This window comes from Xenia sp. Carnegie-2017, unplaced genomic scaffold (genome assembly GCF_021976095.1).
Source record: "Xenia sp. Carnegie-2017 unplaced genomic scaffold, XeniaSp_v1 HiC_scaffold_24, whole genome shotgun sequence".
Taxonomy (NCBI): Eukaryota; Metazoa; Cnidaria; class Anthozoa; order Malacalcyonacea; family Xeniidae; genus Xenia; species Xenia sp. Carnegie-2017.
In genome coordinates this window covers 14,647,058-14,660,742 of record NW_025813487.1, presented here as the reverse complement: position 1 = coordinate 14,660,742, position 13,685 = coordinate 14,647,058, and the positions used below count along the sequence as shown (strand labels likewise).

The following is a 13,685-nucleotide window of genomic DNA, read 5'->3' as shown; positions in this document are numbered from 1 at the left end:
CAACAACAAAAACAGTCCTTCTCAGGACTATACCAACCTGGACGATCTACATTTATAAACATGTAACGATACTCCCGGGTTCAAACCATTTACTTTATTACAATTTAAAATGTCCTAAATATATAAACACCCTGCATCTATCCGTCAGCTTTTCATCGTCTCACTGAATTCTAAAACTTTTTAGGGTTTCCTGCAGCAAAATCTAGCGAGGGCTGTGTACAATCGAGTACAAGGCGAAAAGATGTTTACTGTATTTGCACAGGTGTATGCAAACCTCGGAGACCTTTGAGAGAATTCGAGAGCAGATCTTTACAAGCCCGAGACCGAAGGGCACTCCAGGCGGTATTTAGTGGGACCGATTTTAGAGGAGACTAAAGTTACCACTAATTACGACTTTTAGATATTGAAAGGTAAAATCAACAAAAATTCATTTAAAATAACGAAACATGCATTGAGCAAGAGTTGCTCACTTTTATCACAATCAATGTCAACCACAACAATGTATAAAACAACAAATTAAAGAAAACTTATTATTAAAGCCCTCTTTTTTATAAATACTAGTATGTATGATTCTTCTAAAACAATCTAATTGTTCAACTTTCATATTTTTGGAGTTCAACTTTTTGTAATGTTTTGGCATTTCAAACCAACCCTTCCCTATTAAACTATTCTCATGCTGATGGGCGGCGAGCAGTTCTTTTCTGTTTGATTGCATGTCTGTGTATCTAAAATTGCGTGTCTGAGCCCTTTCCTCCCAAATTTACCCGTTTGCTTTTCTTTAAGGTGCGACGAACAAAATGTTATCGTGTTGTGTCCATGCCTTTGTTGGATACATCAAAGAATTCAAAGTCTTTATCTGTCAGTAATAAATCATATATGACAAATGAGGTTTATATAAATAACAAATGCGAACGTCAACTGATGTCCCAGAAAGTCCCTCCCATGCAAGAGACAAATTCTTAGGAGATTTAACCTTTCCCCAACCCCATTAGGAATTTCCATCTCTCTCAAGCCTTTTTAAAAAACGATTTTTACAGCTATTTTGAGCTATCTATGAAGACTGGCCCACTTCACCGTCAACACAGTTGTTAGGTAAGTTTTCCTATGCATGTCGATATGAAATATGCTCATGAGAGTAAAGGAAAAATATTCGTTTGTTTATCTTCATTTACGAAACAAACATTCTTATTCGTCACGACAAGATTGCGTCACAAGGGTCTTGTACATAAGGATGTTTGAAACACATTATTTTAGTCCGATCTTCTCCTTTCCAACGTGCCATACTGTTCGGACATATCGTATCTTTGAGAATCCCAAATTCGATTCTTTTCTTGCAGAGAAAACCCAAAAGGTCTCTCAAACCTAAATTCACTTTAGCATTTTGTAAGTTGATCAACCGACTGGCAAGCTCCCAATTTGGTTGTGGTGTCACGCCTCGGTTCTTGAGGAAATCTCCACTGGGTCCCAGCCCACTTTTGCCTTAAGGTATATTTCATAATAAAATATAAAGGATGTCATTATTTTTGCTGATAATTGAAACTTTTATTGTGGGACAGGTTGCAAGATGACTAAATATTGCTCATTAGCACAAATAATTGATCGATAATTGGGGTAGGTAATATTCACACATGCATGTCATAGTTTGCAGAAAACAATTGATTTCAAAGGAACTTAATTCGGCAGAACATGTGTATCCCCCCTCTCAATTATCGAGCTGGCTGCGCCACAGATATTACTAGTGATGTTTTCAAACATATGAAAAAAGTGGTTTGATTATATGACAGACGTCACTTTTGAAATAGCGTGCTTCGATTGGCTCAAAAACATTTTTGCCTCTCAGAAGCAGATTTCACTCTTATATATTTTCAGTTTTGCCAAAGAAGGCTTTCCTCACTTTTAACTATGGAATTTCGGCGAAGCGAAGCATCTGGTAGATTGGTTTCTACACAGCAAATATGGTAGACACTGACCTACATGCCACAGGCGACTTAAAGTCGGCACGACGATCCTGAAGCCAGTGTTGTCGTTATGTTTCCCTAGTACCAGTCCCATAGACTCACACCAATCATCTTGTTTGTCGGCAAAAAAATCCATTTCTAGGGATTTGAAATATAACCACGTAGACTGGTTCAAGCCATACGCGATCCCGCGCAAAGCTCGCGATGTTCGCACAACAAACGTGTCCGGATGCGCGTTGATCATGTTCTCTCCAGCCCAACCTCCGAGTGCAAACTGTAAGATACCTTTGTTACGACGTTTTATCTCGCTCGAGTACCACATGACCTTGACGAAGTCCGGTGATAGGACTGCATCTTCCTCGAGGAACAAAATATCACGTTCGTAACCATGCAACAGGCCATTGAAGATTGTCTCTGTACATTAAAGAGAAAGGAGATGATATAGGTTAGTGATTGAGTTTTTTAGTTCAAAATGTTGATGATTGTCCGAATGCAACTGTAATTTACGTAATTTTCAGTGAGGAATTTAATTCTCGTTATTACATTGGTGAATCTATTTGCAAAGGATTAAAGTACATACACTTTCTGACACGAAAGACAAATGCAGCTCAATAAATTTGAATGATTTAGAAAACATATTAGCGTCCATAAATGTTACAAATACCAGCATTAAATTTTACAGGGAATGAATGGATTTACAGGTGCGTATCCGTCCTAATCTTGGCGAATGGTTGCTAGAGTCACTGACTATCTCCCAATCATTGTATAAAAATATCAGAATGAGACAAAAAGCAACATTTACAAAGAAGCCCCAAATATCTAATCCAAAAAAGATAATAAGATAATAACATCTTGTATAGAAATGAAGGTATGTTCTTTTTCTGAAAAATTTCTAAATTTTGAGCTGCATGCAAAGGTGTATAATCTAGATAAATTTTGTAAAATTACGCACCATCGTAAGTCGCATTGTAGACCGTCTCTAGTACGAACCACCAGTGTAATTTTAATCTTAAAACATAATTTTCATTTAGTTTGCCTTTTTGCGCCTTTTTCTTAACTACCCATACGTAAGTTTGACATACAGAGACGTCGTCTATGGCTTCCAATGTTTCCTTTACATCTTGCTCTGTCGTCTTCGGGGTACGGTCTAAGGCAAAAACACAGACTGAAGATTTATCGATGTCTTTAGAAGCTACTGCAATGGATGCGAGGCACTTTCGAAGATACTGCGTACGGTACGACACGAAGAAGACAAAGACTCCTCGCCAAGGTTTGAATTCAGACCATAGTGGCGTTGAATATCGTTCGATCCATTTCGGTGGTACTTCCAATTTTTGTCTCATCAAGTCTAAAATAAGATCTCTTACCACGTCGATTCTGTTGCCCATTTTTCTCATTTCTATTGCACTTTCTTTAAATTGCGATTCGGTAGATGAAACATGTCTTTCAGCCATCTGATGCTCAGACGAGAACTGTCGGAGCAGAAATATGCAAAACAGCAACAGGAAAACGATGATGAGTAAAAGGATTCGTAATTTAGACATTTGAACGAATGTTCTTTATTTCGTAGCGTCTATTCATTAAAAATACGATACATTTGCTTTTGCATCAGAGGTTACTATATCAAATTATACCTTGGTTTTGGCCGCCGCATGATTGCTTAACTGTTTCTTTGTGACTTAATTATTTACATCAACTTTATACATTTACATATCACGAAATATTTGTTCGACCTTTTCACCAATCTAATCGTTCAATTATCCTCAATGACGTTGCCTTTAAAATCCCTGAAAGATTGACCAGCTTCAACGGTAATCTAAAATCAAGTGTGAAATATGAATGTGTTTGTCGAAATGTCGAAATTCAACACCCGTATATGCATGACGTGTGGCAATTAAACACAACAATACGTGATTTGAAAATAATCCAATTTAGCGTTAAAAACAGTGTCTTGACTTTGTCTGGACGCTGAAAATCTCGTTTGGCACCTTTCTATTCATATACGAACGCCTTAATTTTTAAGTGGCAGAAGCTTACTTGCTCAAATTTCTAATTCATGAATTGCATGTTAAATATGCATGCATTGCAAATCAGCTTGTTAAGACAAGTACATCGCAGTGGCGTGCGGTCATAGCGTAGGCAAGCGCCGCTTGCCTACGCTTTTACCGAACAAAAATTTATTGGATCAATCTCTGAGCAAAATCAGTTTAAATTTTTCTGTTCTAAACAATGTCAATGTAATGTTTTGGCTAAATTGTCTTTACAGTTGAAATGCTTGCAATTTATACGCGATTTACTGTCGTGGTTTTCGGTTTCACTTTGCTACACTTGTAAGACGAGTCAAGTGTATTAAATTAAGTGGATGAAATTAATTATTTATTAACCAAGGCAAGCGAGCTTGCCTTCGGAGCTCAATTTGAACATTTGAGCATGCGTTAATCTAGATTTGGAGGCTTCTTATTCGACGAATATCGAGAAGCGCCGCTTGATAGCGATTTCGCCTAGAAGCGCCGCTTGATAGCGATTGGTCAACAGTCTTGTACGCTCGCAATTTTAAACACATATCAGCGCACGAATAATATTCGTATATTCAACACATTGGACATCCGAATTATTCACGCCGTTTATATTATCGTTTATTAAAAGATGACTGAGAGCGAAAGGTAATGTTCTGATTTCTAAGGTGCTTTACTGGTTATTTTATTATTTTCTGCGCACAATGTGCGTAAACAAGCAGGGGCCGCAGTCTGCAGAGATATCGACCAGGCTGGAAAGTATGTCTTCTGCGCACCGAAGATTTTTTTTTAACAATATTATTGCACACCAGGCATATTTGGGCATGGCAAAATTCAGCCATATTTGTGGGCGTGGCAGGGTAATTCAATGAGGCATATAGATCTATGAACCAAAACCTCATTAGATTGGCCTCCAGTTTTCTTGTGAGTACCGATAAGACTATAAAATCCTTCTACTATAGCCTCACAACCACTTGTGGAAAGAGCTACGTCAAGGGCAATTCACATTTCTTGGCGAATTGACTTTATTATATCTTCATTTGTGTACATGCTAGTGTACACAAATTCTTCGTTGATCCTTGCTTTCAATGCCTTTCCCGAAGAAAATTTCAGAGTAAACCACAAATCTAGTGCAGGATCCTCAATACATTTAAGGGAAATTAGCTGCTCCTTTTCAAATTCTGTCACTGGTTGGTCCTTAATAATTTAATTGACAGTTCTGTGTAAACGTGGGCGAAATTTGAGATGTTCACATCCAATTCAAATGGAAGTTATGCGTTGAGAAATGACATTTTTGTAAACAGTAACATCCGATATTTTAATAGCAACAAAGGCTTAGAAAGCAAGATTCAGTCTCTTGCAATATCACACACTGTATCATCAATATTCCTTAAATTACTATTTTTCCTTCCAAAGATTTTGCCACGTACAACATGTTTGACACAACAAAACACTGAAAAGAGCCTGTGTACACCGAGATTAGCGATACTTCGTATATTAATTTAATATTATTATGGTTTGATCGTCATATGCGCACCAGTGCACCATAAAATTTATTTTGCACACCAGCAGACCAGTTATTTCATAGTGCGCACCGGAGATCTCGTCGAAAACGACATACTTTCCAGTCTGGGATATCGAAATGCACGCAAACGTGTGTTGTGGTAAAGTATGACTAGCATTATGACCAAAACACTATGCTCTTCAGTCTTGTGTCGTTAAATTGTATTAATTGACTAAAATAAAAGGTACAAGATACTAAATAATAAACACGAATCTCCGATATTCTGAAACGTACGAGTTAGTGCCAGACACATTTTGAAGAACGGGAGAACACGTTGCCATGACGTCATTATACCAAAATATAAACATTAAACAACGCCATGGCCTCAGTTTGTAAACACACCGTGCCAATTTTTACGAACTGGCTGTTCTTAATTGTTATAATCACGACTGCTACAATACATTTCGCGCCTATTGTCTTGTAATTTTCTGTATGTAGAAGATATTATCTGTAGCGTGTAATACAAGATTATGATATTGACAAGAGCTTCCTTTGCCTAGTAGTTTTGATATTTGTATCCGGTAGATTTTGGCGTTATATATAAGTCTTTCGTATGAGCTCCGAAAGTGAGTTCAATGTACTAGAACGCTACTAAATTTTGTGATTATTTTATTCACTAGCGAAGAAGTTATTTACACAGTCGTGAGTGTTCTATGTGTTAGAATTTATTTACAGGCTTTTATATATTTGGTTAAAGAAGGTGCAGTTATTACACAGCGGATAATGTACTTGAAATTTGAGTAGTTTTACGTAATTATAAAGTTAAGTGCGTAAGTTTAAGAAGCGCGTTTGAGTAAGTGTAGGATTGGCTATTTCTCTATTGCTTATACATGAATCTAGATGAGTAATGTATGCACGTTATGTACAGGCGGATCTATTATCGATGCAACCGGATGCGAATGCATCGGTCAAAATATTTTAGATATTAAAATCTGCGAGTTTGCATTTTAATGAAATAAATAGCAAATATTATTTTCGAATTATTTAAACGCACATTTGACAGTGATATTGTTTAGTTAACTTATAGATTTAGCAGTTTTAGCGAAAATTTGTTCTAGAAATAACATTTGTGTTCTCCGATAATTTTGTCGTATTCCATGACACAAATAGCGAAAGAAAAGTCGATAAAATTTAGCGAAATTTTGTCGTGAATACATAATTAGTAAGCAATTTAATAGTATTCTGCCAGCACGTCACGGTAGACAAAGAGGCATCGCTACGTCACAGTAGATTTGTGATGCATCGGTCGATGCATCGGTCCCGAGTCCTTTTCCGCGTGAAAATCTATCGCACATCAGCAAAACCATTGCTTAGGCCTCACACGTCACGGTAGATTTTGCCGCTGAGCGATGCATTTTTCATAATTTTGTGATTGTGGCACATGGTACTCGATGCATTCAACTTTGAATTCAAAGTTGAATGCATTGTTATTTGATCATTTTGATATAACTGCAATCATCGATCGAAGTCATATTGTCGAGAATATCAAACACGATCTGTGTAATTTGCTTCTGCAAGAGAAGTCATTTGATATTAATGGAGGCCGAACCTATGAAACAGAGAGCTGCTACTTTTATTTCAAAATCCTCTCCTTGGAATCCCTTTTCAAAGGGTAAAATGGGAGAGATATGTCAAGTGAAAATTAAAAGTTAATACCTAAGCACTTGACAATTCATTGGCAAAGTGGAGAACTAAGAGCTTTAAAGTAAGTAAATTTACCTTTATGCCAGCATTGTTTGATGATTATAGAATACCCGTCCATTTTAAAGGCACCTATTACAGGCTTTAAGCCTTCAAAACAAGTATATTATAAAAGTAGATAGTGAGGGACGGTATTCTATAATCTAGCACATGTTTTAAATGTAAATAGTGTACTCATTTCAGAACGACGAACAATCATCATAAAATATACACGATGTCATATTACTTTATACAGCATTTATACTTGTATCATATGTAATATAATACAATCGCTGGAAAATGTTTCTTCGATAGTGAAAATTCAAAATTTGATTGAGCATGCCCCAGACCCCCAGGGTGCTCGCGCCTTCGGCGCTCGCAATGCATCGGTCAGCCATGAGCTGATCCGCGCCTGGTTATGTAATGTCACTACAAGATATACATGTAACTGATGTAAGGTATAAATAAGATTGATGTTCCTTTGTAAATATATAGCATAGAATTTCATCCTTATGTTCTACTTCATTCGGTATTTTCTACGACACCTGTACAAATATGACTGAATGCATTGTGGAATCGCTGTTATCCTGCCTCATTTGGATTGAGACCTTTTTGAAGATAAGATTCAAGAAACAACGCGAACAAATTCGTAGATTATTGGAATTTAACGTCAAGTATCGTCAAGTAGCACTGAAACGCGGGCAAAGTGAAGAGGATGTAAAGGCGTCCTTCCGTCAAATGTTTTTCTCAGTAGTCAATACCATTGCATGCAGATTGACTTAGATTCGAAAGTCTTAACAGCAGAGCATTCGTTTCTTTGTTGATCATTCAAAAGCACGAATTGTACAGCCGGAATTTTCCCTGAACGAGAGCTGCAATCGTTGTAAGATCTTATGGAAGCATCTTAATCTTCAAGTACTAAAAAGTGAACTAATCGTTGTATACTGCATCTGCCGAGCTCAATGAAACCTGTTTTGATATGATATCAAAAATAATCGAACTTGACTTTGAAAGCCTGTTTTCCAGATAAAATGGATTGTGTCAGCTCATTCTTACTATGCCAAGTACGTCCTCCTCTGCAGAAAGATCATTTTCGGCTCTCAAGCGTATCAAAACGCTTTGCAGTACACAAGGGCAAGATGACTTTCTTGGTAAGTTTGCAGGGGAAGCCACGATTCTATGAGGACGTTATAAAGGAGTTTTGCGCAAAGGAGATTTGATGAATTTACATTTAAGCAATCTGTAGGATTTTGACTATTTCTTGTTCTGTTACTTCTTCACTACAATAGAATGCACGCGTAGCCATTTACTTAAAACGACTTTATATCACAATACCACATGTAATACTTTTAAACCGTAATTGTGATATATACTCTATAAAGTTTTGAATTTTTAGATTTTGTTAATACTGTTTAGTCATGACAGATACATTTTTTCGACAAAGTACTCCCAGAAATCGCGAGAATGCGCCCAGTAGCCTTCAAAATCCAAAAAATTTTCCAGACCCTAGAGGGTCACTGCGGCAAGCCATGAACCTCACCCCAAGGCTTGCCTATTAAATTCGGTCACCGCCATTGAGTTCTATATACCTGGAGCGGCTAACTTTACTGGGGCGAGGACGCCAAAAAAATGGCGGCCAAAGGACGTATTTCCGCTGAAATGATCGCTTTGCAGAAAAATAATATTCTCGACTCCTCCCTGGTGTCTATAGTAAATTATAAAGAATTTTCAAAAACAACACGATATCACAGAATAAGGATATCGTTAGTTCCATATTCTGTGACGATTCTTTTTGGCATCTCTTTATAATGCCAACACTTCAATCGTTCAATTGTTGGATGTCAGTTTCCACAAAAAGGAACATATCGCTTCTCACAAGTGAGGTAGTTGTTTGTTTTGTTAGTCCGTCAACGATTGAAAAGCATTATACATGCACTTGAAAAGCCATAAAATACATATTAAAGATCGTATTTTTAAGACTGACTTAACGCCAAATATACTGATGTTTTCTTGTTTTTGTTTATAAAATTCTGCATACTTTTCTGTCATTTTAATGCATGAAATCGTAATTTACCCATTTATTTGCTAAATAGTTTCCCTAAAGAAAAAGACCCTGCACACATTTTGCTCTGTGAGTAAGTATCAAAAGAAATGATCAGCCCCAACGGTACCCATGATTTGGAGCAGAGCTTGTTATGTTCTATTTGCTTACAAATTAGGGAAGATCAAGGAGTAAAGATGACTGAAGATGTTATTGACCAGGCAGAGTCAAAAAAAATGATAATGCTGTAAAGATAATTGATTTATTGTCTGTTCTATCCAGAGTTATTTAATTTGATCATGGTCAAATTCTTGATGGAGATAATGGATTCACTAAGGATGCCTTGAATGCTTTGAAGTTAAAGTTCATGATCCAAAGAAAGATGGCAAGAAGGTTGTGTGTGTTTTGCTGCTTAATTAAATGTCAATTCACAAACATGTAAAATGGAAGGCCATAAAGTTTGTGTCTATGTAAACATTTGTACTGAGATTGATGATGACTCGATGCAGATGTGAAGCTTCAAACTGTATGCCATTGGTTTTATATAACTTAATGTTTAAATCATGTCATATCTTTATCAAAATACTTTAGTTGAGTGTTGTTTAAATGTTACTAATATCTAATGCACTATACTGAAGCATTAAAGATTCAGTGATGAAACCTTTAAAGTTTTGTACTGTATATGTCTTATATATTTCTTATATTTTTAAGAAACAGTGTGAGCTTATTTTACCTATTAGAGTACAGAATGGAGATTTATCATATGCATTATTGCTGCTTTTTAAAGAAAAGTTTTCACTTTTCAAAGCTTTCTACAAATTTTTGCTTCTTTATTTCTTGTCATGAGATTGATGATATAGAGGTAATATAACCAATAACTTTCTAATTTCTAAAAAGCTTTGCTTCTAGCATAAAAGTACACTATAGGTATGTAATTCATTTGGTTTTATTGCTTTGCTATGACATATCTACTTGCACTTCATCATTCTTGTATGAACAAAACACAAGATGTGGATACTCAGAGAACAAAATGCACTACCAACTGCTTATGAAATTTATTATTGAGGTGAAAACTGTGTTAATCATTCAAATTATAAAGCACTTTTATTGCAAATATAGGAAAACAAAACAGTGGAAAAGAAAGGTAGAAGTATTAAAACTACAAATGAATTATAAACAACATTGAAGCATAAGTGTTTTGATTATTATTTGCATTTTGCCCAATTCATATATCAATACAACAAAATCAAAATGTGCTACAACTTTACAAGTATTTGATGCAGTTGCACTTCAGAACATCACAAAAAGGTTACTTAAAGTAATTTCTATACAATATTGTTTGTTTTCATTTACCAAACCTATGCAGACTTGAGTCTTTTTGAAATATCCAGAGATTTAATATGTACTTTTTTAAAGAAACAAGTAAAAATCCTACAATTGTGGCGAAAAAAGCCATTGCCCATTGCATGAAAAGAAGCAAAATAGCAATGATAACAAATAAGCTAACTTCTCTCTCGTGAACCGTAGAGATGAGCTATGATATACTTTTTTGTATAGACTAAAGAGTTTAATCGATCAAATAAGTTTGACGCTGGTAAGAAAACGACGCACATCTACATTCATACATGTGTAGCCGACATATAGCTCTTTCGTCGATAGTTATAAATGCATCCTGAGAGCAGATAACTGACAACCACAGTTGACTACTGTTATGAATTTATGTTTTACCTTGATTTTCATCAAAAATTGCTTGCTGAATCCAAACACATTATACATTTTCCTCACTCTTTCCTCAGGAGGGAGTGGGAAATTGTGAAATTTTCGGAAAAGCGGTCAATTTCGGTAAATCTCAGCGGCAACGGACGAAATCCGCCATTTTTTTGGCGTCATCAGATCAGTGAACTCCATATATATATATATATGGAATGATAACAACAATACATTTTATAGATAAAAAGTTGAAGCCAAAGTCCTAGTCTCTTGCGCGGTTTGTACGTCAGTTCCAGTCCTTCAAAGTCGAATATTCACGCGGTTTGTACGTCAGTATCATTCCCATTGAGTTCTATAATAACTGGAGGGGAAACGTCAACAAAATTAGTATGAATTATTAGCGCGCGGCCGCGTGGTCAAAAACATGGCGGATTTTGGTGGTCAAAGTCAGCGGAGAGACGCGGGCTCATGAAATAAAATTTTTGTCGCCCACCCTGATTTGACCACCACGATAGCGAGTATAGAAAATATCAAAACTATTTATTTTCCTAACATAAACACTTTTTTAAAACTTTATTTATTAAACTGCCAACTTTTGGTTTTTGCGGATGCTGAAATAGCGAAAGAAAAGGGAACATTTCTTGACTCCGGTAAGTAGCACAGTATTAGTTTTACTATTTTGTTTTTAACACGATACTTGAAGAGTGTTTCTACTACTAAGTTTTAATTTAAAGTTATTTTGGTCCAGTCTTGTTTGTTCTTCACTTAATCGCTCGCCAGACGTGGCGAAGCTGTCAATTTTTATCGAGTTTTGCATCCATCTTGTATCATGATCAAGGCATCAAGCTAAACTCTCCTGATTTGAATTGAGTTTACCTCCCAAAATGGGGCATAATTTGTTCATGTTTTTTGAAAAGATGAAGGGAAAGTTTACAACAGAGTTGTGTTGAAATTGAATGCAGTGCCATGCAAAATTAATGAGAACTATGGTATATGTTGTATAATAAAAATAACTATTAAACTGTTTGCCTGCTCAATTTGACTGACTGTATAGTGTAGACAATTATAATGGGATTGGAAAGTTGGATTTATGCAAACAGTTTTAAAGTACTACTTAGTGTTTCTGTAAATGAAGTATTTATTGTTATAGTAAACAGGTTAATACTTCAAAACAGAGATAAAAGAAGTGTGTTGAACTATGTGCTAAGATTTGTTTTCTACCTTGAAATTTTTGTTCAACAGTAGCTTATGATTATATCATTAATATGCATGAAAAATTAAACATATTATTGTCTCATCTCACCAAATCCATACTTGGTGTGATTCCAGGAGATCCACAAATTCACATCGGATGCATTGGTTACAATGAAGTTGAATGTAGAAGAAGCAAAAATAGATGGCAAAGAAATTCTTTGTGTCTTATGAAGAATTAGTAGAAATCAATAAAAAGAATTCTTTAAACAAATTGTAAACAAATTTAAATTTGCTCATGGTCAAGCAACCTAGTCAAAGAAGCAAGGTCTGTCTTCAACATGTGACCTTTCCAATTATTTAGTTTCTTTGTACAAAATACTATTTTCGAGAAACTTGATTTGTAAGTCTTTCATTAATATTTTTTACCAAGAGATAAAAGGAACTAATTCAAAGGCTTGATGTAAAATACAAAGATTTAACAAGTTGTTTATCATTTAATTCCCAAATGTTAGTTTGTACATATAAATAATTAGTATTGGTAGCTGTAAGTTGTTTAAGCAAAACAGAAGAGTAGTAGTGCTCGAAGGGGTTAGCATTTTGAAAAATTATATCTTGTTCATGACATATATTACACAATTCCAAAAAACTGTAAGTAATGCACAATAATATCTATAGAACTTGATAAATTTCTTCACCTACACTGTCAAATAACTATTTTGCCTTCATGCAGCAATAGACAGTGTTTTTGTCAGAGAAACCAATGCACTTTAGTTTCCAAGTTTGTAATTTCAATGGAAAATTAATGTAGTTCTGTTCAGTAATAGATCCAAGATTCTGCCAAGCTGTTTACAAAATACAAATTACCAAGCAACAGTGTCATGGTGTTTTGAATTTTTTCTTTTTGTAGCTCTTCTAGTTCAACATACTTTCTTTATGAGTTTTCAGTAGATTTATCAGGTAATGACAATACACTTATGATACTTATCCATGGTAAACTTTCAGTTGACTTATGTCGTAGGACTGAAGCAAACATTTTCTCGCTTCCTTAGGAGCATTTTACACAGATTTATCCATTTGAAGCAAGAAAAATAGGTGCACCAAACTGTTTACAAACTGTCAAACACACAAAAGCATGAAATAATGTATAAGTTTGACGAGATTGACAGGTCTAGTAAAGAATGCCGTTTGATTTTCACTTTTAAAAGGCTAAAATGTCATAAAATAACTTAAATGTTACATCCAAAATATGCGTTTCTCTACCGTCGATCTTCTTTATTTTGATGTGTGTCTGTACTGTGTTTTTCACGCAATGCTGAAGCATTATTTTCACATATGCTGTCGGTATCGTAATTTTTTTTCTCACTTGTTTTCGTTCATACAAACAGTATTAGAAATCAGGAGGGAGTGAATATTGAAAAAAATTTTTAAAGTGGAAGTTTTGACCACCAAAATCCGCCATTACCGCCATGTTTTGACCACGGGTCCAGGCCCTTTGCCCTCCAGGTTTTATAGAGCTCAATGAT

At 35.5% G+C, this 13,685-nt stretch overlaps 1 protein-coding gene across 2 annotated transcripts; it reads right to left on the bottom strand.

Moving 5' to 3' along the window:
- Positions 1-403: 403 nt before the first annotated feature.
- On the bottom strand, positions 404-3,947 carry LOC124451129. 2 transcript variants are annotated; one of them, XM_047001763.1, is made up of 4 exons: positions 3,593-3,947; positions 2,911-3,430; positions 1,971-2,372; positions 404-1,479 (listed from the first exon to the last, which is right to left on the bottom strand). In XM_047001763.1, the coding sequence occupies exons 2-4, from the start codon at positions 3,410-3,412 to the stop codon at positions 1,193-1,195; spliced, it is 1,191 nt and encodes a 396-aa protein (XP_046857719.1). In that variant the 5' UTR covers positions 3,413-3,430; positions 3,593-3,947; the 3' UTR covers positions 404-1,192. The 2 variants fall into 2 exon arrangements, with proteins under 2 accessions (XP_046857719.1, XP_046857718.1); XM_047001762.1 differs by having other exon boundaries at positions 2,911-3,947.
- Positions 3,948-13,685: the final 9,738 nt, after the last annotated feature.